The following is a 26818-nucleotide window of genomic DNA, read 5'->3' as shown; positions in this document are numbered from 1 at the left end:
TTATCATCGCCGCCAGGGAAGTCTTTCTGTTACTGTTGCCATTTTTTGGTATTTGAACCATCACACCTGTACTATACCAATTACGGTAATATTACGTTGCGTGTGACAGATGCCTTGTTTATAAAAAAAAATTGCAACGTCACGAATTAACCCGGAAATCATATAGTCGTAGATTATAAATGACCCCCCCCCCCCCCTCGGTGATATAATGTATTCGCTCAAGATTTGAAAAGATGTATACATCAGTGGGGAGTAAGGCTGAGAATGAAATTAACGTACAGTTGATATAACCATGGAGCTTGTCTAAGGTATAGGATATAACGTTATTCCAGGAGTTTCCCCTGACGTCACCAGTGTTACCCATGATGCATCTCGGAGGGCTTCCCCAAGATGGCGTATCGTCGGTACTCCCGGTACAGAATTTCGCCAGAAAATCCGCAAGTTTTGCTAGACAAGGGACTAGTCGAGGAAACTAAGAATGGGAATATCAAGGAAGTTGCTAAATTACTTGAAATGGGTGCAAGTGTTGATGCTACGTGTTACATCAAGGCGTTGTTTTACGCTTCGGAAAACTATATGAGTCCACTGATGTACGCAGCCAGTTTGGGATACACGGACATTTTGAAATTGTTGCTGAATAAAGGAGGTAATGTCAGTAGAACGAGAGTCACGTGAACGAGAGTGTTATATGAACAACATTGCTGTACATGTGTCATTGAGTTTGTTATTGTTGTATTGCAATAGTTATGTGTCGCTGCTACTGCTACTGTAGTCTAGTGCCGTCGACTTGGTTTTGACAGTCGAGGACAGCCTGATACCGATCTTGTAGACACGTGTTGTCAAAATGCGTGTCGATTTATGGCCGCCTTGTTTGATATGTATGTGACAGACCACAGTCCCTCTATCCCAGGGACTGTGGTCAGACCATATCGGTATGGGCATACTGGGCGTGAAAATATGATGTTTACTTGACGTAGAATATTGTATCGATAGCTTCGTCTATGGTTAGTGCATGGACCTGTTTTTGTGCTACAGGTGAATCTATAGTGCGTACATGGGAACTTGGAACTTCATGGCACAGTGACAGCTGACAAGGTTCAAATAAAAATGAGCAACTTCCAATCACAGATTGTACACAGAACTTAGGGCTTGACAGTCTAATTATACATTTGGTTGCATAAGTCTAGCAGGAAATATTGCTTAGAAATGATAGAAAATAACTTTGTCTATATTAGGCCATCTGTTCATTTAGGATACCAGGGAGGGGAGTGCTCACATTTACCGGTACCGGATTTTTGTTTTCTCTCCATCAATTGTTCTGTGCTTCCATCCTTGTATCTGTGATGTATTTTTGACATTTGTTGTGATATTTTTTGTAGCTGATCCCTGCCTATGTGATCGTTTTGATGTGACAGCCACTCACTGGGCTGCAGAAAAGGGCCATGTGCAGTGCATCAAGTTATTATTGGACAATGGAGCTAATCCCAGTATTGCCACTAAGTATTCAAAACCAGGATGTTATACAGGTACAAAGCATTGAGACATCATTCTGTTTTAACCTGCATTGTCTGTGTTGTCATATGTTCTAGCTTAGTGAAACAGAGGCGACGGAACAACATTTTGCTTTGAGGGGGGTGGTCTGCCCACCAACCTTACTAGGTGGTTCTGGGGATTTTGAATTTTGAAATCTAGAACCTCTGAAATGCTATTTCCTGCATTTTGAGGGGCAAATTTTTGTGACACAAAGGGTTTTAGCTTGAATTTGGAGGGACGACACCCCCAACATTTTTTTTGAGGGAGGACCGTTCCCTCTGACCCCTCCCTGCACCCCAGCCAATGTTAAAAGACTGAAAGTCTAGCGCTAAACCTGTGGTTTACCACATTTGCTCTATTAGTAGCTTATATAATTAACAGAGCTAAATCTGGGATCAAAATATGCCAATATTATAATGATCCAGCTTACAATAAATGTAGGGATTAGAGTTGTAAATAACAATAGTGTTGACGTAGGGGCTAAGATCTAAGCTAATCTCATGTTTGCATATCAGATAGACCCAATTGCATTAACGTAAGGTGGAAACAGGGGTTAGCATGGACTAAGAAAAGCCCAAACTTTCTAAGAATATACAAAAATATTCAGTCATTTCAACTAGGAATACTCAGTACAGTAACCAGGAAGGTAATAAGTATACATGTTAGTTCTGCTAATCTAAAACAATACCAAAGCAAATTGTGCAGATTGAAGAATTACAGGAAAGTAGCATGTTTTAATTAATGCTGTTTCAGAGCAATATTTCTCAATATGGACAAGTACTCATTCGACGATCAGATACAAGATGTCAATCATTTTAATGTTAGAAAATCATCATAATCAAGCATCATTTTCTGGATCCATACTTCTGACATGTTTATGTTCCGGCTATATTACTATAAACAAAAGAATATATCTTAAATTTGATAACTAACAGGGACTGTGCCATGCATGACTTGTTTCTTATATTCTTCAATATTTCTGGAAATGTATCCTCATTTTGGAGCCAACAGACAAAATTTTAGCAAATTTTCTGTTTTTTTTATAAAATTTTGCCATTTTTGTCCCAACCTTCTGAAGGAAAGTGCAGACTATAAATGGGACTATTTTGTGAAATTGTGATGTAAAGGGGAAGTAGTGGTCAAAGGGTTAATTACGTTAAGGGGTATTTTAACTTTCCAGATTTCACCATATAAGCACATTCTTATAATATATAGTTTATTGCTCATTCTCTTCAAAGTAATAGATAAATTAACAACATAAATAATAGCCAAATATTCATGTAATTTTAACATTTTGTTTGAAGTTCTTGTTAGGATAAATAATGACTGCATTTTCAACACAGTGCAAAATGCAATGACAGAATTCTTATGCACTGCCGCTGTCTTTCGTTTCATTTGCATGGCATATTTCATGCCAATACCAGATGCATGCAAAGAAATCCAATACTGTAAAATATTTTATTTTCGCTTGAAATTAAGTTTCGCTATTTTTGCTGAAGGAATGATTCAGTAAAAATAAAATCAAGCGAATATACGTTTTTTCCTATATTTTACATTCAACTGTCCAAAAATTAGTGAAAATAAATTTCAAACAAAACACCCAAAAAGTCTTTCCAGCGAAAAGTAATGCCAGCTATGCTAAAATAAAATATTTGTTTCACTGAGAATGATATTTAGGTTGATTTTTGTGAATAGAGATTCACTGTTATAATCTCATTGTGCTTGATGAATGTGAGGCTGTACAACAAGATAAAATATGTAAATGTGGGTAGGAACCACTGGAGTGACATGTGGACATATTATATTGATTGACCAATTGGAGCATCTTTTAGTTTTATGGCAATGTACATTGTACATGTATTCATGTGTATATTCATTTTTTCTCAGCTGTACCTCATAGAGGCGGCACCACACCATTACACCTAGCAGCAAGGTACAACAACAGTGCATGTATAAAGGAATTGATTGATAACGGAGCTGACTATAACGCACAGGATGAGCTTGGAATGACAAGCTTATACATTGCTAGCCACGCTGGTCATGAAGAGGCAGTGTTGATTCAATTACAGAATGCCATTGGCAAAGATATACTTTCATTGCCTGTCAAATATTCTGGTGAGTTCTCTTAGAATCTAGTAACGTCACCACTTCTTTCTTGTTTCTAATAATAAAGGTAATAAAGGTGGCAAAATAGTGAGAGATCTGTTATTATGGTCGTCATTACAATATCTTTTATAGCCATAAGACTTCCCAAAAAATTTATGTGTCAGGTAATCAAATAAAAGGCTAGGGCATAACTCAATGTCAACTATTTTTGTTATCCATTTCTAAAATTGGTTATACTTGTATCAGATTCAATGTGATTTTTGAAAGTAAAGTGAAAGTCAAGGCTAACAACATAATACTCCTCGATGAAAGAGCTCTGCAAATGTAAGAACATGCAATTTACAGTTTTTTTATATCACTTCTCATTCTCTAGATATTCAATTTTTCAACAATTTATGTAGTCAGCCATCTTGATTCTTCAGCAAAGGATTGTGGGTAAAGTATGACATCATAGAGTCTGTTGTCAGAAATTGAGAAAATGATTTCATCTATAACTTCAAAAGTTGAACTTTAAATTGGCTGAAAGTTTAGAACAGGGTAGCATACATGTATTGGTGCCAAACATGCTCATAAAATAGTTGTCATGGAAACAGAACTGAAAATATTTATTTTTATGTTTTTCTACCAAATGCTCAAATTTCCTTATATTGTATACAATTTACCGATGTGAGTAGGTTATATAGGTGTCATATTACTTGTTGATCATAACAAGTGGACAAAAAGTGTCATTCTATATTTCATAACGAAAATAACGATTTATATTTTTTTATAGTTTTTGGCAATATCTTCACTTCATGTGTATTTGTAACATTCTAATTTACATTACTATAATCATATACAGGAGTTATGTGCATAACGAAAATTTGAACTAATTCGCGTCAGTAATTCCCATGTTATAGATGAAATCATTTTCTCAATTTCTTACAACGGACTCTCTGATGTCATACTTTACCCATGATTCTTTGCTTGAGAATCAAGATGGCTGACAACATAATACTGATGAAATGTTGAATATCTAGAGAATGAAAAGTGATATAAAAAAACTGTAAATTGCATTTTCCTACATTTGTGGAGCTTTTTCTTGGGGGGTCATTGTGTTGTTTGGCTTGACTTCCTCTTTAAAACACAACATTTCTTATTCACCGTAATAGAGGGAACACTTTCCACACAGTTTGGCAATTTTGTGTGTATTTTTAAAAATGTGGATTTTATGTGGCTTTAAAATTATTAATTGTGAGAAAACACATGCGTCAAAGGACCGTGATTGTCATGGTGATGTTCACTGTAATACTGTTGATTAGAAATAAATTTAAAATACACACACATGAAACAGGATCATTATCGCATATCACCGTAGATATCAAAGTTGAAGGCTATATCATATAAATCCTTGTGAACATTTATTGTTTATTTATTTTTGATTAAACAGAAAGCACTCCATTACATGAGTGCGTACAACACAAGATGTTTGGAGGTGTGAAAGAACTTCTCAGGCATGGATCAGATGTAAACCATCACGATACCAGTGGCCTCACACCCTTACACTACGGAATATGTCAGTCAACAGACCAGGATCACAGAATGGTAGAGTTGTTAGTGTCAGAAGGTCATAATGTTGACCTTGATTACCCAACATCCAGTGCTGTGACAGAGTATATCAAAAGTAGAATGGACAGGTCCAGGAATATGTATGATGGTTAGTTATTTCTTATCTCTTATCCTTTTCTAGATCTACAGTCGAGTCAAAGCATATATACAAGTTAGAATAAAAAAAACTGTCAATAAAAAAAAAAATGCTCACAGCTTGGTCTGACTGTTAGAAGTGTTAGGGTTGCCAATCAGGCACAATCTTCTTAAAAGCTTTACATTGACTTGAGAACTATGGCTTGATTTTACAAAACTTGGTAGTCAATGACAAACCAAATGTATAATTTTGATAAAGCCAAACAAAAATTATGTCTGTGGTCCATAGTTTTATGAAAAAATGCACAATTCTAATCTTTTGTAAATTGTTTTCTTTTTCTCTAGTATTTAGAATTTAACAGTCAATAGTAAACCTGCACATACTACTGAGAATATTCTATGCTGTGAACATGCGTAGTGGGCATGCTTAATATAGTTGTGCGCCACCAAGTGGCATCATTCTTTCTTTTTTTTGTTTTACAAATTATTACATTTTTTTCTTCACATATATAAAAAAAATATTGAGCAGCTCACTTCTATTTTTTTTCTAATATCATACATATTGTTTTTGCAGGCCTTGTACCATTACAGTTAGTGGTATTCAACGCAATAGACGAAACTAACACAAGGTCTTTCCTTCATCGCCATGGTTTACTCATAAACCATAACGCACAACAACCAGGTGAGCAGCAAATGCAATTAGTCCAGAATCCTCAGTTACCACGCCGACGATCCAAAGTGGCCGCTTTTCTTATTGCCTATGGAGCAAATTACGATATTCTGCTCAGGCCAAATGGAAAACGAACCTTGCTACAAAACGAGATATTTAGTGTGAATGATGATTACACTGTACTCAATGCAATAGTACGTGCTAGTGACATTGTAACTGTACCAGAGGCATTGCCAATATTTAATATTGTACATGACCAGGAACGCATTGCTGAATACAACATTATGAAAGAAAAGTATGATTGGCTCAAGAATATTGCGCATAATCCACAATCGTTACAGCACTTGTGTCGCTACAAGATTCGACAGTGCATGGGAAAGCGAAGATTGAAGTTTGTGAAAAATTTACCACTGCCAGTGACTCTAAAAGATTTCCTAATGTTGAAATATTGATTACTATGAAACAGGCTATCAATATCCCCATATATGTTACAGGGTGAGGTGATAATATGTCTCCGGTTGAGGAGCTTGAACCACTCATTTGTGGAAAAAAACATGGAGGAGTTAAGGAGACTTAATGCTGCTCTATTGTGCAACCAAGAAAATTAATAGATTAAGGATTGTATTGTTTTCAAACCAAGATTGCTGTTGACCAAAGGAGATTTCAATTGCCTGTGTTGTGAAATCATTGTCAATGAAAAGTTAGGGAGACTTTATCTCGCTGTAATTTGAAAACTGCTTGGTTAAGTAAAAACATTTTGTTTGACTACATAACAAGAAACTTTGGGAAACTGTGTTCTGATAAAGCCAGACGAAGTCTTAGAGAGAGATAAGAGAAATTTGGGATGCACAACTGTGCTATTTTTTTTATCCTAGGCTGTCACAAATACTTATCAATCTGATAGGTAAATCATGTCTGTCACTCTCCACACACAGTGTACAGTACATACCATTTTTACACTGATAATCATCATCACATTCACAATATAACTGGTTTATACAACTCAGTATTTACTTTCATATTAAGTCTAATTTGCATACATTTACTATATATAAATTGTTCACCTTGCTCACAGTATCATACAAATAAGGAAAGAAGGTGACAAAGATTGACCCCCCAGGGGGTAATACAAATGGTAAATGTAACAACAACACAGGTTGATTGGAAAGTTGTTTCAATAAAATTTGTGCCCTCACATGGCCAAATATAATTTCGCTTGTTGGCACTCTTTTTCCTGTTTTATAATACAACTGCCCAGCGCTGGTAGTCTAACCTTTTTTCTATCTTGAGCAGAACTCGCAGTTCTGTAGAACTGTAAACCATGCTTTGTTGTTGGCATACATTGAGAATATAAAACTCATGTCTCAAATTCAATTGTTTCAGCATTGGAGGGGGGAGGGGTAAATTTGTTTAAGTAATTAAAGATGGCAAATTAGAACAGATAATTACTGATAAATAATGTATGAAAATTACTAAAACTGTGCCAAATTGTACTGGCCATAGATATGGATATACTGCAGCTGATGAATTTGTTATGACATGTATTTGTGTATAAATGGCCATTTGCTTTCTGCATTTATGTATTATAGTGTAATTTATTCATATATCTATTCATGGTATACATAATACAATATTTTTTTTATTATAAACATACTTTAGAGTCATTATAATTTCCAGCAATGGTCTTTTTTTTAGTTATTTCCCTTCCATCATGTAGCATCCACTAAAATAGATATAGATTTAGTTTTAATTTATGCTCAATGTTTACCGATTATATCCGTTTATGTGCAAATATATTCAAATGAGTTTCTTACTTTCCAAACTACAGTCACAATTTTTTCTCCAAGGGGTGGATTATTAGAATCTCTTGGGGTGAATCAGAAAAGAAAAATTAGTAACAAGAACAAAAAATTATTTTCACTACCAGGAAAAAAAGTTTTAAAATTTAAAAAAAAGATCAATATCACAAAGAACTGAATCTACAGTAGTTCAAAAATTAAGTAAGAACAAAAATTTGGACAAATATCATGCATGTACACTCCCTCTAGTTTCAAATGGTTCTTTACAGAAATATTATATTAGTCAAAGCATTATAAATATTCACGTATGATATTTTCATTATTTACAAAAATTAGCAATAGGGTCAATCACAATTATGAGAGTTCAATGCCAAGGACACAAACTCAACTTAAATTTTGTCAGGTGTTCTAGAACACCCTCTTTGGAGCAAAATAAATTGTGTTAAAGATTACATTGTTTATATTTACATTTATTTTTACCAATAATTAAATACCAATAATTGCAAAAATCTGTAAACACAAAAAAATAAGTGTGTGACATTCCACAGTACGCTTTCCAATGCATTGCCATCCTCCTGTTTTAACAAATGTCTTTCTGAATGAAAGTTTGGTTTGCTTTGTTCGTCTTGGCAACCAACTATCCCCATCCACTTTAATTTTAGTTTTGAAATATTCTGTTTACCTTTCATAGGATTTCCAGATGATCCATGGGTAAACAAATTTCAGTGAGTTTCTTGAAGACAAAATGTGCAATTTGGATGTCCAGGACATGTGACAAATTATATAATTCATTCTGAAAAATTCTAAATCTGTTTTATCTGCAAGATGTGCATTAATGTTTTCAGTTACCATTTTTTGTTCATATTCAATATTTTCTGTAAATAAAACACTGCCATTGTTTCAAAGTACATGTTGTATTCTCAGTCTTTCATTTCAATACAAGGGAACAGGTCACCATTTTAACCATACAACTATGTTTCTACATACAGTATTCATTAATAAAAAAAAAGGCCTCTTGTTATATTTTAGTGAGATAAACCAATCACGTACTGTCTCTGCGGGTTTAATAATTTCCTAATAACAGAATTGGTTTGTAATCACTCACTTATGTTTTCCTCTACCTCAAGGCGAATTACCGTAAAATCTGTATTAGAAGTCGCATCTCTAATAAAAGACGCACAATTGAACAATTGAGAACAAACAAAAAATAATTGTTCATATGTGTAGATGCTCTAATAGAAAGCGCATCACCTTTGTTGCATTGTAGCATTTTAATATACGCCACAGCATCTAATAGTTTTGGTTGATGGCTGATTTTACTACAATTATCTTAACCTTTTCACCAGCAGAATTTTTTAACCAAATTTTCTGCACTTTTTTTCTTAAATTCTTGAATATTTCTGGAAATGAACCCTAATTTTGAAGCTAACGGACAAAGTTTGAGTAAATTTTCAGTTTTTACTAAAAACAATGGATATTATTAACTTCTGAAGGAAAGTATAGACTATAAATGAAACTATTTTGTGAATTTGTGATGAAAAGAGGGAACTGGTGGTGAAAAGATTAAGAGCAGATACTACAACTTTAAGGAACAAGTTTCTCAAATCATATGAGCAAGTAATGCACAAATAAAGCTTAGAGAACACACTGATGTGAGGCAGGGATGATTGTTGGATAAAATGTATTTGCAGTTCAAATAATATTAATCAGAAGCATTCATAAAGTTAAAATATTTGATAATTGTTCAGCTCATGTTTCACATGCTCCATGAGGTGACCCCCTCCAAGTATAAAACCATTTGGAAGCCAATAAACAACTTTGTGTGTTGAGGAGGCATGAAAGACTGGATGGTTGGTTGAATAAATGAATATAGCTCTGCTTTTTAAAGCACACAATGTAAGAGCAATCAGGTATAAAGTATTGACATTGATAATACTAAAAAACTGGATATATTAAAAAATAAATTCATTTAATATCAGTGTAAGAGCTGAAAATTAGGCAAATTAGGGGAATAAGTACATGTATGGATTTCAATCAAAAAATATGAATATACAAGACCTCATAGTGTACCAAGTTTCTTTGTAATTTGTTCAGTGGTTCTTGAGAACTCGTTGAAAGATTGGCCAATTTCTACACAAATTGGGACATTTTAATATACCTTAGAATGCATTAAATCAAAGCGCAGTGTTCGATATTGATCGCGTGCAATATATACAACACATATAAAATGCACTGTTTACATGATATTCAAATGCAAACTATGACAACTGTCAATTTATCAAACTGAAAAAAAAAATCACAACTTTTGAAGATTCACGTTTCACTCTAGCACTGAGGGCGCTCTCTCAACAGACTTTGAAATAGTGTCAAAGAATCATTAAAAAATGACACACATACCAGTAAGAATTACCATATTTTAATAACAAGCTGGTATTTACAAGTACCGATGAAAATATTAGAAAATTATCAAATTATTTAAATGCAGTCACAACTGTATATTTCAGTATCTCGTAACTGTGAAGCACACAAAAAAATTTTTTGCAATTCAGTTAAAATGTACATGTCACATGTGTTTTTTTTTTGTCAGAATTTTAGAATAAATGGAAAATCACAATGAAAGTCTGGAATAAAAATAATAGCCATCTGCGTGTGTTGATTTTAGACAACAAAATGCCAGAAAAACATATCTTTGTTTTTGACTGCAATAATGTTAAATTTGATGAAAATGATTACTATGATCTCAAGAAAAAATTGAATGACAATATGCAGTATTTGACACTACATTGCTGTCAAAATAGCTCCATTACACAAAGGAGGCAATGGTTACATTGTGAGCAATATATCCATATCATTAGAAAATCAGTGCCTTTCTCTCTTGCAGTCACAGTAAATTATTCAACACTGCACTCTATACTTTGTTTACTAAATCTCAACTGTACATGGCTAAATTCAAATACACTCGATAAATAGGGGCAACAAATTTATTTCAAAATTATGACATAATTATTGATCTGAAAACAACTTTTCAGTGCAGTTACAGTGTACAAAAAAATTATTATTGGAACAGCATAAAATATATTTGTAAAATCTGGTCATCTGTTTCAATGGTAGCCAGCTACCTTTACTTCAATCTGATTAAAATCTCATGTAGTGTACAGGCTTTAATTATTTTGGCTATAAACTTATTTTAATTTTATTTTGTATTACTTTTGTTATTAATGCCTTTTTATTTTACTTTGATTTTGTGATTTTTTTTAATTTTACCTACATCTGATCCGACGCCTATGTAACGCGATTTCAACGAGACCCACTATCGACGATTTTAGTACAAGCCAAAATAATTCAAGCTCGTACACTACATCAGATTTTAATCAGATTGCCTTTACTCAGACAATCATCATGCCGCATAATTTTAGGAAGAAATGCATCACTTGAATGTCCACCGGATACAGCAAACTGTAGCCTAGCAACAAGGGAATCTTTGACAAACGGTAACCTAGCAGCAAGAGAATCTTTGGCAAAACGAAACCTAGCAGCAAGGGAATCTTTGGCCAATTGTAGCCTAGCAACAAGGGAATGTATGGCAAACCATAACCTAGCAACAATGGAATCTTAGGTCAACCATAGCCTAGCAACAAGGGAATCTATGGCAAACCATAACCTAGCAACAAGGGAATCTTAGGTCAACCATAGCCAAGGAGCAAGGGAATCGTTGGCCAACCGTAACCTAGCAACAATGGAATCTTTGGCCAACCATAGCATAGCAGAAAGGGAATCTTTGGCCAACTGTAGCCTAGCAACAAGGGAATCTATGGCAAACCATAACCTAGCATAAAGGGAATCTTAGGTCAACCATAGCCTAGGAGCAAGAGAATCGTTGGCCAACCGTAACCTAGCAACAATGAAATGTATGACAAACCATAACCTAGCAACAAGGAAATCTTGGGCCAGACATAGCCTAGAAGCAAAGGAATCGTTGAGCAACCATAGCCTAGGAGCAAGGGAATCGTTGGCCAACCATAACCTAGCAACAATGAAATATATGACAAACCATAACCTAGCAACAAGGGAATCTTGGGCCAGACATAGCCTAGAAGCAAAGGAATCGTTGAGCAACCATAGCCTAGGAGCAAGGGAATCTTTGGCCAACCATAGCCTAGCAGCAAGGGAATCTTTGGCCAACTGAAGCCTAGCAACAAGGGAATCTATGGCAAACCATAACCGAGCAACAATGGAATCTTTGGCCAACAATAGCCTAGCAGCAAGGGAATCGTTTGCCAACCTAGCAACAAGGGAATCTTTCTCCAACCATAGCCTAGCAGCAAGGGAATCTAGGGCAAACCATAACAAGGGAATCTTAGGTCAACCATAGCCTAGGAGCAAGGGAATCGTTGGCCAACCGTAACCTAGCAACAATGGAATCTTTGGCCAACTGTAACCTAGCAACAAGGGAATCTTTGGTCAACCATAGCCCAGCAGCAAAGGAATCGTTGGCCAACTGTAACCTAGCAACAAGGGAATCTTTGGCCAACTGTAACGTAGCAACAATGGAATCTTAGGTCAACCATAACCTAGCAGCAAAGGAATCTTTGGCCAATTGTAACCTAGCAACAAGGTAATCTTAGGCCAACCATAGCCTATCATCAAAGGAAACTTTGGCCAACTGTAACCCAGCAACAAGGGAATCTTAGGTCAACCATAGCCTATCATCAAAGGAAACTTTGGCCAACCGTGACCTAGCAACAAGGGAATCTTTGGCCAACTTTAACCTAGCAACAATGGAATCTTTGGCCAACCATAGCCTATCATCAAAGGAATCTTTGGCCAACTGTAACCTAGCAACAAGGGAATCTTTGGCCAACTGTAACCTAGCAACAATGGAATCTTAGGTCAACCATAGCCTAGCAGCAAAGGAATCTTTGGCCAACCGTGACCTAGCAACAAGGGAATCTTTGGCCAACTTTAACCGAGCAACAATGGAATCTTTGGCCAACCATAGCCTAGCAGCAAGGGAATCGTTTGCCAACCGTAACCTAGCAACAAGGGAATCTTTCGCCAACCATAGCCTAGCAGCAAGGAAATCTATGGTAAACCATAACCTAGCAACAAGGGAATCTTAAGTCAACCATAGCCTATCATCAAAGGATACTTTGGCCAACCGTGACCTAGCAACAAGGAAACTTTGGCCAACCGTGACCTAGCAGCAAAGGAATCTTTGGCCAACTGTAGCCCAGCAACAAGGGAATCTATTGCAAACCATAACCTAGCAACAATGGAATCTTTGGCCAGCCATAGTCTAGCAGCAAGGGAATCGTTTGCAAACCGTAACCTAGCAACAAGGGAATCTATCGCCAACCATAGCCTAGCAGCAAGGAAATCTATCGCCAACCATAGCCTAGCAACAATGGAATCTTAGGTCAACCATAGTCTAGCAGCAAAGGAATCTTTGGCCAACTGTAACCTAGCAACAAAGGAATCTTTGGCCAACTGTAACCTAGCAACAAGGGAATCTTTGGCCAACTTTAACCTAGCAACAATGGAATCTTTGGCCAACTATAACCTAGCAGCAAAGGAATCTTTGGCCAATTGTAACCTAGCAACAATGGAATCTTTGGCCAACTGTAACCTAGCAACAAGGGAATCTTTGGCCAACTGTAACCTAGCAACAATGGAATCTTAGGCCAACCATAGCCTATCATCAAAGGAAACTTTGGCCAACCGTGACCTAGCAACAAGGGAATCTTTGGCCGACTTTAACCTAGCAACAATGGAATCTTTGGCCAACCATAGCCTAGCAGCAAGGGAATCGTTTGCCAACCGTAACCTAGCAACAAGGGAATCTTTCGCCAACCATAGCCTAGCAGCAAGGAAATCTATCGCCAACCATAGCCTAGCAACAATGGAATCTTAGGTCAACCATAGTCTAGCAGCAAAGGCATCTTTGGCCAACTGTAACCTAGCAACAAGGGAATCTTTGGCCAACTTTAACCTAGCAACAATGGAATCTTTGGCCAACCATAGCCTAGCAGCAAAGGAATCTTTGGCCAACCGTGCCCTAGCAACAATGGAATCTTTGGCCAACCATAACCTAGCAACAATGGAATCTTAGGTCAACCATAGCCTATCATCAAAGGAAACTTTGGCCAACCGTGACCTAGCAACAAGGGAATCTTTGGCCAACTTTAACCTAGCAACAATGGAATCTTTGGCCAACCATAGCCTAGCAGCAAAGGAATCTTTGGCCAATTGTAACCTAGCAACAAGGTAATCTTAGGCCAACAATAGCCTATCATCAAAGGAAACTTTGGCCAACCGTGACCTAGCAACAAGGGAATCTTTGACCAACTGTAGACTAGTAACAAGTAAATCTTTGCTCTCTTAAAGGCGTATAAGCCCTTCGAAAAAAAACTGAAAAGTCTGAAAGTTTTAGCATTTGTAAGTTATAGGCTAATAAGTTGCCTTCAGATGAATTCTGTTGATTATAGATGTCAACTTTTTGCTTTTCCAAGTATTTCTGGATGTAATTTCCAGAATTCATCTCCAATAATGTCTATATGCTGCGTTACAACCACATTCCTGACCCGAGTTACTTCTTTCGTTTCTAATCTCTCACTGTCTTTACTCTTGAAGTGTTTCATCAATTTCTCTTCAACCTGTTGACATAGAGTAAAAAAAGTTAATACTGAGAACATATGAGGCATGTAACCTCTACATACAATGATTTAAAAATGGCAGCAGTCATCATGCCATGTATGAACCTGATTTCCACATAAACAACCGCACTAACAATTCAATATGGCAGCTAGTACATGTGTGAGTTGTGACCTTGCAGCATTCATTTCAGTTAAGGAACATGCAGCGAATCATAATTCACCTATAAAAACCTTGATACTGTCTTTTCTGGTACACTCTGATCTGCAAAGTTGTTTCTGTAGATATGCACACATTGCATTTTCATGAATGTTATCAACAGTTCTTGTATCTAGTGAAGACTGCTGTCCTTTAGTAGCATTCAAAATCAATCAGATTTAAATGTGAAATATGTAGAGAGTCTGATCACTTTAATTACAGTCGCCTCAAATCACATCATATTAGTACCATCTGAGTCAACCAAATACAAGATGTCTGACAAAAATTCAGCTAACAACACAAATTCTGATTGGTTGCTAACTAATTTGCATATTAGTTAGATGGTACTCACCTTCTGCCAAAATAGTACAGTTCCTTTCCTGAATAATTGCGGTAATTCATTGTAATTTATATCAAATTGAGAGAAAAGCAGCTCATTTTTATCACTGGAATAAGTTCCCTATATAACAAAAATAATTCAAAATACTGTATTAGCTCTATTAGATGTAAATCTAATAGGATTATTGGATTATTCAAATATTTTGACTAAGACAAAATAACCTCTTATTTACATGAGTTCTACTAATAGAAAGCAAAGCAATAATTGGCTAGAATCTATTTATTTATTTATTTATTTATTTATTTATTTATTTATTTATTTATTTATTTATTTATTTATTGACTTATTGACTCTTACACAATCCCCGGAGGGAAAGAAAATTGTCACAAAGTACAAGGAGAAAAATATGTATAAAAACAAAACAAAAACACAATATACTAAATAACAAATACAATCACTAAATATAAACTAAGTATAAATGCGTTTAGACCTTAGAACTACAATGTACTTACTTTCAGTTTTTGTTCCGCTTCTTTAGTAGAATATCCACCTTGTAAAACTAACTTCCAGAAACATGTATTGTATAAATTATTGATATGACCTGAAATATCAAGTACAGTTATCCTGATTTTAAGTAAAAATAATGCTGCATACCAAAATGGACAAAATAGAAGCTGCTGACACAATAGTAACAACATTTATTAAAATTGACCATACTTGACGAAGTAAAGATGTTGAAACTTCTTCTACACTTCTTCTACAATTTCTAATCAATTGTTTTTGAAAAAAATTTGCCCTTGTTTTTGCCAAAATCCATGCCAAGAGATTGTACTTCAATATCAGTATTAAAATAATGCCATCTCCAAGATTCAGGAATCCACAGAAAATTTGACCAGTAGGAAACATCATACTGACTGGTCAATAATCAAATCAAATCAGGTCAAATTAAATCAGGTCAAATCAAATCAGGTCAAATTAAATCAGGTCAAACTTTTTATAGCAAACATCATAGTGTGTGTGAGCATAACCATTCAACAACAAAGATAATGATGAAGATTTTGTCTTCAACTGTTTTTTAACAGACCCTAACAATTTTTACGTCTTAGATCCTACTGGCACTAAAATAATATTGTGATAAAAATTAGTCATTTTGATAATTGGAGTGGAGCAAGGTTGAGTATGTTTATTAATGCATGCACTTATATAAATGACAGAGGTATGTCTGAGGTCATAATTTAATAGACCAGTCCAATTTATGTGCATGTATCTCTATTGGAGAAAATATAGTTAAAATGGTTAAACACAAGTCAAATTTAATATATATTATTTTAAATCTCAGAATATGAGTTGAGTATCGTAGATGATTATGCTTTCCTGCAGCATTGAGTTGTTCTCAAAAAAACAACTGTTAGACATAGTGTAAAACAATGACTTACAGTCTGCTTGCCTCCAACTCAAGTAATCTCTGAGGTTTTCATCACTGGGGTAAACAACTACCCGACAATCAAACGCAGGTGGGTACATCAACTGTTTGTTTGGAAAGAACTTACTCCAATTGAAAACATAAGAGGCAGCAAACAAGGATACCACATTGGTCATTAATTTACTGAAAACAGACAGAGAAATCGTGACAAATTGTTAATTACGCAACAAATACTCACTATCGTTAACATGATGCCACACTTCACATTAGGCAAAAAAAATAGAGAAGTGAAAATAAAATAATGATGCTGTGATTTTTGGATAACAATAATTGTACGATATCTACAACTCTAGTTGACACGTATACTGCAGGAACTTTTCGGCTTGTCATTAAATTTATGCAAAGTAAAGCAAACATCTGTACTAGTAGAAACAGCTGGTTTGCTATGCATTTCCCGCTATACCAGTAAGTCTTACTACTTTGGAGGTGATAACAATTATGTTTTTAGTGATATGAAATGATAAATTTTACATACATTAACTTATTTGAATTAAGTATTGCTGTGCATGAATTCACAAATATGCAAAATTATTCGATTACTGAGGTCTGCAGTAAGATTTCAAAATCTAAAAAAAATTGTTGAATTCAATAGGGGATTTAAATTATAGAAAATAAACTGCATCTATAAAAATACAAACAGAACAGATATTTTACAGATGTAAGGAAAAAAAACATCATGTTGACAAAAATGATGACAGACAGACAGAATTAAAGATTGTAAAAAAAATCATGTGATTTTGCAACAGTTTTTTCACCTTTATTACATGTAAAGCATTATTTAAATATATGTTTACAGTTGAATATATATTTTATTGTTGTGGTATTGATTTTAAGTGTGATCAACACAGTATATATGATGGACATTGAAGGGTTTGAAATGAATTCACAGGAGTTCTCACGTGAGAATATAGTTTATCACATGTATGACAGGAAAATCTATTGTAGAGTTATAACTATGGAAGCTGACGTACATGTATAATTACAAATATTTCTGGACCCCTATTTTATGTTTTAATAATATTTTCACTAACACATTATCTTAGTTTAAAAAAAAAATTAATACAATTTTTCAAATTTGAATGGGTCAATTATTTCCACTCATTAGTTATGACCAAAAAAATACTGTAAACTTGTGAGACAAATTTATGAGAATTTAGCAAGCCAATGGAAATCACAACAATTGTTTAGCAGTAAAAATGTCTCTGGGGTGACTTTCACAAAATGTTGTCCTTACGAATGCCATGAAATCTTCAAATTGTTAAAATTCCTCGCAATGAAAATTAATCGTTTCACAGTATTATGGTATTCATAAAGCACCATCAAATATTTACAAAAAACTCAATCAATCTGAATTCTAAATTCACTGGTGAATTCTTACCTTGCCCTTCTGCTAAACTGTGTTGTACCTTTCCTAAACACAAAGCTATACTCGTCACTTTCTCCATATGCAACAGTGATGTCCTGGAATTCATTCATGACGTACACTGCACAGCAGTTCATTAGGTTTAGAGCTGCTTCATCATTTGGTTTGCTGAACTCGTGACTATCTGAGAACCTTTAGTGAATACGTAATAGAGAAAAGTGACTTATTTTCAGATAGTACATACTAGGAAATCCCAAATACAGAATAAAAAGTCATTTTGTTGCACATTTCAAAAGGCTAAAATTAATAAAAAAAAAATATCTCTTTGGAAAACTACTCTGAAAAATTGGTTGTCCATGAAAATGTAGTTGTCCTATAATACATTTTTGTGTGTAGATAACACTTATGAACACTAGTGTTGACTTTTTCCATCTTTTCCAAAATTTAGGCGAGGGTTCTCCGGTCAATCAAAATGACTATTTTGAACTGTAGGCATTAATCAGCGATTCTGCCGGTGACGGAGAGATAGAATCTACGTCAGGGGAAGCCCCATGACCCCAAGATTCTCTTTCCCTTACGTCACGAACCACGTGACCGAGGCCATATGGCAGCACCATAGACGACTTTAATTAGTACAATCACTCTGGTTCCTTTCTCTCCGCCTTGAGGACTTAGACCAATGCTACAGAAAGAGTGGGGTGGTTGGGGGACCCGGAGTCTATGGTGGGTATGAACTCTATGAATAGGCGGGTTCGGAAAACCCTCGCCTAAATTCACTACATTCAAGTACCCACCTTAGACTCCGGTCAGTCAAAATGACTATTTTGAACTGTAGGCAGAGTCAGACGCAGATAGGTGGTGGGTTTTCAGAGCAAACGGAAAAGTGATGAAAAATTTTTTCCCAGTCCGGGATGAATCACTCAACACCCTAGTTAAGACACAAAAAAAGGTGGTATCTTACCTTGCCTGTGCAAGAAGCCAAAATGCTGCTACGGTGACAGCAAGAAAGCTAGACCCCAACCCAATTATGGGGGGTAGTAAGCTTTCGAAGTAAAGACCGAAACAGTTCCGCATGAGGGCATAGGCCGCCAAGCGGGACCTGGGAGCTTCCAGGGGAGTGCTGACATTAGGGAAATCTGTCTGCATAAAATGCCGAGACTGACTTATTGCCTATGCACAGGGACCCTTGCGGCTGGGTCAGCAAACCAAGACTGACCGGCTACGACAGGACCCAACCTAGACAGACCCTTTTCAATGGATTCTGTGTCTCTTAGGTGGTAGTTGATAAAGACGTTCTACGTTCTCCAGAAGCCTGCCTTCCATGTGTGCTAGTGAGTTAGCAATAGCACAGATCTCATTCGCTCGTACTTGAAAGCTCTGTGTCGAGGAAGTTAAAGTATTATAGACCTCTAATACAGTTGCAGTAAACCACCTGGTTATGGAGGTTGGGGAGGCCGGCCTATCCTGCCTGCCTAGGCCATAACACAAAGATATTTGCCTGGCACCCCGTCCAAATCCTTAGTACGGTTTGGTGGCAACTCAGTGCTCAAACCGGGCAGAGAAGCAATTCCTCCTGACCCTCCGGGCAGACAAAATTTGACAGCTGGGGATGACGATCGTGTCCTTGGATTTGGTTCTAGGCGAGAAACCCGCTTCGTGTCTTTAGCACAACTTGATTGTCCATAACGGCGGTACATCATCCGAGAAGGACAATGCCCCCAGCTCTGGCCGATGCCTACCTGAGGCGAGGGCCAGTAGGAAGACTATTTTCCACGTCAACAATTTGAGTGGTGCTGATTGGAGAGGCCCAAAGGGTGGTCTGCTTAGAGCGGACAACACAGCTGACAAGTCCCAGTTGAGCGGTTCCCTTGTAAGGGGTCTCAGTGTCTGGAAAGCAGTAAATAGTCTCCTAATAATAGGACAATCGGCTAGTCTTGTTCCCGTATGTTTTGAATGGTGGGGGACAAGGCCGACCTGTAGCCAACGATAGCTGCGTAGGACAAACCCACTTCGTCAATCACTGTATGCTCGCAGCCTAGAAATGTAGGCCGCGTTGGTGGAATCCCTGTTCGCCCTGGCCAGGACGTTGGCAGCTCGCTCAGATAAGGCTTTTGTATGTGCGGGTCTAATGAGAGCCTCTATGCGTGTAAGTGATACCCGCTGGGCTCGTTGGTAGTGCGCCATCTGGTTGGGACGGCAGGTCCGGTAAGTCCGGAAGCTGCTGGTGTTTCGACTAACATTTCCGACAGAAGTGGAAACTAGGCCTTGCTTGGCCAATTGGGTGCGACCAATGATAATATGCAGGTGCGCACCTGTCGTAGTTTTCTCCGGTGCTCGGTGAACTAGCAGGAAGGAAGGAAAGGCGTACACAACTAAGTGGGTCTGCGGGGTTAGCAAAGCGACCCTGGCCCAGGCTCCTGGAGTCAGCTTGGTGTTCCGGGGTGTGGCAAACCGGTCTAACCTTGGACCGTCCCACAGCCGAGACAGCCTGGAGGCTACCCACTGAGGTATCAGCCACTCAGTGTTCTGGAGACCAAAAGAGAATTTGCTCCGCTAGGACTGACAACGATGGGGAATGCGTTCCCCCCCTCCTTCTTGAAGGAGACCACCGCTGTGTTGCCTGAGCGGAGCAGGACTCTGTGGTCTCAAACTATGGGTAGAAAGTGTGGTAGTGCTAAGTACACTGCTCTCAGTTTGAGTCGGTTGATATGGTAGTCCCGAAACTATGCGGGAGCCATATTCTTGGGCTTGTTTGTCCAATAGATGCGCTCCCCAACTCTGGGGGGAGGCATCTGTTACCAGAGTCATACATTTGTACCTGTGGCGAGCGGGTCCAAGGGGGCCCCCTGTCTGAGGTTGGCCAGTGACTGCAAGAGATTGCAACCCGCCTATCTAGTTCCCATAGAAGAACTCAGCGTTATAACAAGCGTTATACCGGGCGGCTGCAGTGTGCGGCTTGGGGAACGACCCTTCGAACCGAGGTCATCATTCCGATGATCCGCATTAGTTCTCGAAGGGACACTGAGGGAACGCTGACTAGGTATTCGGCTAGGCTGCTTAGCGCTAAGCAACGCACTTGAAATAGCTAAGCCAAGCTTACCTCTGTGTCAAAACTCCATGCCCCGGGACACCAACCGCGCATTGGGTCGAGATAGGACTTGTCGATTTACTAATGAGCCCAACTGGTGAAGTAAATCCCGTGTTAGCCTGACGCGTTTGGCTATTACCCCTTGTCCGGGTTGTGTAGTAACCAGTAGTCTGGGTACGGATTGAGGTGTACCGACATTTGGTGAAGCAGCAGCATTACCTGTTTCATCACTCTTGTGCATAACCCGAATGGGGGGGGGGGCACCCGAAATTTGAATACTTGGCCCAGCTGGGCAATTTGAAGGAGATGGCAACTCGCTGGGTGCATCGGTATGCGCAGGTAGGCCCTGCTTAATAAGTCTAGTGGGGCTAGCCAGTCGAAACGGTGGATGGATAGAAGAACAGTGAATGGTGTCTCCATGTGGAACCAATCGAGGAGCATGTACTGATTCAGTCTGCCTTGGTCAAGAACTGGATGCCTGCCACTTGTGGGTTTGGTACTACGAACACATTTAAGTAGAAGCCTGGATTTAGTTCCGGCTGATGTACCCTGTATATGGCGCCTTTTCCCAGTAAACTGCTACTTCCTGTCTGATTGCTTCCACCTTGCGGGGGTCCCCCGGCAGTGCCCAACAGGAGAGACACTGACGGGGGAGATGGAGATTTTAGCGGTATCCCGTAACCGGATGTCACCACCTGCGAAGGTCCAGGGATCGGTCACCCGCCGTCTCCAAACCGGCCTACACCGGCGCATTCTGTGTATGACAGGGATATGTGGCCATGGGTTCGACAGTTCTGCTCTCTTCTCCCATGAGGTGAGTTATGACCTGGCTACTCGCCAAACACATGCCTGTCCCCCCGGTTGCAGAGGTGAGCATCAAACATGCTTCCCCCGCTGCCAGGGTAGACGCCCGACCAGGAAGGGTGAGGAGCCACCACCTGGCTCTTTCCGCCCTGGGGGCGCGCCACTACTCTTCCCTCCCATGGAAGGGTATGAGCGCTTGCCTCCTGGTTGACTGGCTAGCGGACGACGCCCTAGGGCGTTGTGTTTTCTGTGCTTGGGGTGCCCTCCGCTTGCCCTTGACAGGGCCAACTGGCTTGCAGATTCGATCTGAACCCTCTGGTGTATTGCACTCCGAAGCTCCGAGACTGTACCTACCATTCCCTGAACAAAGAGGGTGGAAGATGTCCAGTCTTCGTCACTGAGGTGGGGACATACCCCCTGACTCAGCTTGTCGACGAAAACATGTGTGTCTAAGGCTGCGTCTCGTAACACAGTAGTGGTCTCGGCCAAGCGAGCCAGGTGAGAATAGGGGATGTCGCACGTAGATGTGCGGTGGCCCGCCAGTAAATGTGTCGCCTGGTCTAGGAGGTTGGTGCATTCTGCCTCCGAGGTATTCAGAGTCCTGGGCGCACAATAATGCGTTCAAGCAACTCTGCCCTCAGGGCTGGATGGGTCGTCTTCGATTGAGCTGGCAAGAACGCCCATGGAACGCGGCTGTCCCCCTTTGCCCGGTTTACCAAACGGAAATTCGTGGTACCGGGGTCTGGGGAAGGAGCCTTGGGATCCAGTTGGGGGCGTTTTGGTCTCATCCCACGCTATGGGGTCTGATCCCAAAACCACACCGACCGGGTAGCGTTTGGTCCAGCGGGAAGTGTTGCCTAAGGTGTTGCCTTAAGCGATACGTCCTCCGCGGCTGACCAACGTCAACACCGTTTGCGTGTCCTGCGCCCCACTCTGCACTCAGACGGACAGGAAGAGACGTGCCGACGGGGTTGCTTTGGATTCCGGCGCCCGTGATCCCCTAAGCATTGAAGCAACCTTAGGTGGTCGTGTTAGGATCAAGGGTGGGGGTATTTTCATCGTATCACTGGGATCGATGATACTCCGCATCACCCCAAAAGCGTGGCTCACCGAGTCATTGCGGATGGAAGACTCTGAGGGACTGCCCAGAGTACCGGCTGTGTCCGACGCAAGCAAACTGCATCTCCTTTCATTTTAAATATGTACCTGGCTCTGACTGTGTCTGATCTACCCGGCCTGCCAGGAACGCAATTGCCCCGACAGTCCTTCGACCAAAACCCTCAACTCTGAGGCAAACCCGGCGCCGTGCGAGGAAGGGTCCACAAAGCGACCCGCATCGGGGCCCATAGGAGGAATGCCTCCAGGGGCACAGTCTCGCTGCAGTCGGTAAAATCAGGTAAACCACTGCCTGAAAAAACAGACTGTGAGGATGCCCTCCGATCAGCGGGGGAGACAGAGAAAAAATGGCGGTACCTACACCATCGGGCATCCTACTCGACGTCCAGGTACACAAAGCACCGGTAGCCGAGCGTGAGGACTTTCCACTCATGCCAAACACGCCTCACTTTAACCGATTTGTTTACTGGATGCGTGACCTTGCTGTGAAGAAACGAGCGACGTGGTCAGTCTCAGCGATTTTGATGGCTCTGAAAGAAAAATCTCAGGCCTCAGAACTCCAGTGAAAAAAAACATGCCTTCATGGCAAAAACCCTGAGCCCCGCACGCATCCACGACAAAAGTATTTTGGATGCAGGTTCTATGCTATGCAGGTTCTATGCTTGTGCATTCTGAATATAAACACTGCACAGTCGACTCGAAACACAAGGAGACCCCAAAAAAACGGCAGCGAGCCCTGGTGCTGTCATTACATCTATTCATTTCTAAATACATAGATCAAGCATAAAATGAAGATGACATGCATGAGGGAAGCGAATTACAGTAGTAAAAGGTGCCGCCACGAAACCGACAAGTGGTTACGTAGTGGCGCCAGATTTTAATTTCCTTGTTGTGGAAAAAAAAAATATTCCACACAAAGGGGAAAACGACACGAGGGTAAAGAAAACAAGAAAAACTTATCCTACCAGTAAGAGTGTTGAATGCCACCCAGCGGCAACAACCCAAGCTAGAAACCCGGATAGGAAAAAGCAGAAGAGCCAAGCAGAGCCGCTCAGGCGGAAAAGAAAGAGTGATTGTACAGCCATCTATGGTGTTACCATATGGCCTCGGCCACGTGGCTCGTGACGCAAGGGAAAGAGAATCTTGGGGTCATGGGGCTTCCCCTGACCTAGATTTTATCTCTCCATCATCAGCAAAATCGCTGATTAATGCCTACAGTTCAAAATAGTCATTTTGACTGACCGGAGTCTATGGTGGGTAATTGAACGTAGTGAATTTTAATAGTCAATTAGTCTCATAGTCAGAGCCATAATCAGATTACCATTATAACCACAGAGAATGTCCATTTATTATTATTATTATCTTTTATTTCAGGACAAGCCCATATAAAAAGTAAGAAAAAAAAAATATTAACAAATTACACAGTATGCCTTAAATAAAATCGACCACGCCACATTTGCCATATACGTGATTTAAAAAAATATCACTCGATAATAAATTGATTAAAACAGAGTTCTTACTCAACAAAATACATTGCGAAAAACTGTAGCACATTTTTCTAAGTTTAACCTGAAAATCATCAACATGTAGTCTGGCGAAAGTCTCTGTTATACTACTATTAAAAGAACGAGAAACATTACATATAATTCTAAGAGCGTTGTTATACGCAACACGAATACGATTAAAATCTGCCACAGTAAAATCCGACCATAGGTAACTACAATACAAATTTGAACAATAACTACGAAATAGCGTACACTTAACAGGAAGAGAACATTTATTAAAACTACGTAATAAAAAGTTGGCTCGAGCAAACAATCCACGTATTTGTTTTCTCATACAAATACTGTCTTTTCCGTCCTGGGTAAAATGATATCCTGAATAACAGTACTGACTAACAAATTTTAGTGGCTTGCCATTAAGATAAACATTGGGAACTCGTTTAATGCCACACTGGGATGGTAAATTATACATACAGACAGATTTCTTAAAATTGAATAAAATATCAAATTCATTGGCATAATTCTCACACTTCTTTACAAGAAAATTCAAACCCTTAATAGAAGGAGAAACCAAAATAAGGTCGTCAGCATAAAACATATGGTTGATGAACATACTGTTCATTTTAAGTCCAACAGAAATATTCCCAAGCTCAATACTCAGATCATCAACATACAAGTTAAAAAGAAAGGGAGATAAAATATCCCCTGTCTAACCCCATTAGAAACTCCAAACGAGTCTGACATAACAGAACCCCATTTAACATAGAATTGCTGAGAATTATACCAATACATCAAAAGTCTTACAATAAATAATGGAACATGACGTTCAACAAGCTTTTTAAAAAGGGACCAATGATTGACACGATCAAAGGCCTTCGATACATCCATGAAACATAAAAACATAGGACTATTGTGAGATTTATAAAAATCAATAATTTCCTTAACAACATAGACGCACATGTCCGTAGAATGGTTCGACTTGAAACCAAATTGAAAATCAGTAGTAGTAATAAAATTCTCCAACCGTTTCAGAAGTATTAATTCTAACAACTTCGACATAGAGGTAGCAACAGCAATCGAACGATAATTGTCACGGAAAGTGATATCGCCCGAGCGATCTTTTATAATTGGGACAATGATAGTTTCTAACAGTTCATTTGGCAAATAACCATGAAAAAGCATGCCTGTCAAGCACAACGACAAGAGTACATATAAACTATCACTGGCGTGTTTTAGGTGTTCGGTCAAAATATTGTCAGTCCCAACCGCCTTCCGTCCCGATAATCGCATAATGTATTCTTTTACCTCGGCTACTTGAATAATCATAGATGGGTGAAACATAATATTACCTAAACTGGCCTCAACTGAATCACGAGATTCACAATTTTTTACAGAATTTAGAATACTAGAGAAATGATCTTTCCACATATCAGCAATATCCACTTCAGTAGACTGACCATCTACACAACAAGAAATGAATTGGTTTACTTTATCAGAGTTTACTTCTTTCCAAAACTTAGAAAAATCTTTATTACAATGATGTGTAGCAATTTTATCAGCTTTAATGCGGTCTTCATCCATACGACATGCACGAAATACACGCTTAAATTGAGCCCGGGTCTTGCGCATTAATTCATAGATTGGACCGTAACGGGGCTTACCAAATGACACCCACCGTTTAAAAGCGTCCCTGGATGTATCATAAACTTCCTTTACAGCTTCGTTCCAGCCAGGAACCAGATTAACAGATTTATTTCGTGGAGTTGGGCAATTATAAAGACAACAGCAGTACAATTTCAGATGCATGGAACCCACATCAAACACAAAGCACTGTGATATCTTTGATGCTTCAAACCATAGTTTTAACTTACTTGTGAAAGTTTTTGCCGTCCAATCTCACCACTATCCAACAGTTTGGAAGACATCTGTCCTGGGTTTCAAAGTGTCTCACATATTCATATTTACTATTAGCCATCACTGCATTGAGTCCTCAGGCTGTCAACAAAATATATTAAATCAAATATCCCAAAGTTATAAAGAAACTTTGACATTAATACAAACAATTATATTTTTCCTATTGTCAATTATTTATTTACTATGACTATTTTTTTTAATTTTACTTGCCGCAATTAATTTTTTGATCATATTAAGGCGGCCGAGCCTATTTTTGTCATGCTGAGCTGAGCCACAGCATTTACAAGAATATTTGATTATCAACTGTGAGGGCGTAATTTTCCATCTTCTAAGTTCTAACTTGCTTTGCAAACGTAAACACACTGATCATTAGCGCCAAAGAATTGAAAATCTGACCACGATGTAGCGTGTTTATGTATTACACGATAAGATATATCAGTAATTACAAATCCCAGCGTGGTCATATATTTACCGAGTTCACTGCAAATCCTGTTTATCAACGCGACTCCGACAACGCAGCCATGTTGAGCTGTTTGTGCGCTAAGCACCATGGGATATCACAGCTTCT

The 26818-nt window shown here is 38.7% G+C and overlaps 2 protein-coding genes across 2 annotated transcripts; one reads left to right on the top strand and one right to left on the bottom strand.

Moving 5' to 3' along the window:
* The first annotated feature begins 383 nt into the window (after window positions 1-383).
* LOC100374409 (uncharacterized) lies at window positions 384-8699 on the top strand. Its single transcript, XM_006813615.3, has 5 exons — window positions 384-646; window positions 1380-1526; window positions 3421-3648; window positions 5069-5335; window positions 5897-8699. The coding sequence occupies exons 1-5, from the start codon at window positions 391-393 to the stop codon at window positions 6442-6444; spliced, it is 1446 nt and encodes a 481-aa protein (XP_006813678.1). The 5' UTR covers window positions 384-390; the 3' UTR covers window positions 6445-8699.
* A 1492-nt stretch (window positions 8700-10191) lies between these two features.
* LOC100374565 (putative tRNA(His) guanylyltransferase) lies at window positions 10192-26806 on the bottom strand. The gene is made up of 7 exons (XM_006813617.3): window positions 26723-26806; window positions 26208-26331; window positions 17842-18018; window positions 16417-16586; window positions 15493-15581; window positions 14993-15100; window positions 10192-14444 (listed from the first exon to the last, which is right to left on the bottom strand). The coding sequence occupies exons 2-7, from the start codon at window positions 26309-26311 to the stop codon at window positions 14280-14282; spliced, it is 813 nt and encodes a 270-aa protein (XP_006813680.1). The 5' UTR covers window positions 26312-26331; window positions 26723-26806; the 3' UTR covers window positions 10192-14279.
* Between the last annotated feature and the right edge of the window lie 12 nt (window positions 26807-26818).

Source organism: Saccoglossus kowalevskii, chromosome 10 (assembly GCF_978046115.1).
Source record: "Saccoglossus kowalevskii chromosome 10, keSacKowa6.1, whole genome shotgun sequence".
NCBI lineage: Eukaryota > Metazoa > Hemichordata > Enteropneusta > Harrimaniidae > Saccoglossus > Saccoglossus kowalevskii.
This window is presented reverse-complemented; position numbering and strand designations above follow the sequence as displayed.

Coding starts and splice junctions, on each gene's coding strand:
- LOC100374409 (XM_006813615.3), top strand. CDS start 391: ATGGCGTATCGTCGGTACTCCCGGTACAGAATTTCGCCAGAAAATCCG. Junction 1,527..3,420: donor AAAACCAGGATGTTATACAG/GTACAAAGCATT, acceptor ATTTTTTCTCAG/CTGTACCTCATAGAGGCGGC. Junction 3,649..5,068: donor ATTGCCTGTCAAATATTCTG/GTGAGTTCTCTT, acceptor TTGATTAAACAG/AAAGCACTCCATTACATGAG.
- LOC100374565 (XM_006813617.3), bottom strand. CDS start 26,311: ATGGCTAATAGTAAATATGAATATGTGAGACACTTTGAAACCCAGGAC. Junction 18,019..26,207: donor GACGGCAAAAACTTTCACAA/GTAAGTTAAAAC, acceptor TATTCACTAAAG/GTTCTCAGATAGTCACGAGT. Junction 16,587..17,841: donor CAGTTTAGCAGAAGGGCAAG/GTAAGAATTCAC, acceptor GTCTGTTTTCAG/TAAATTAATGACCAATGTGG.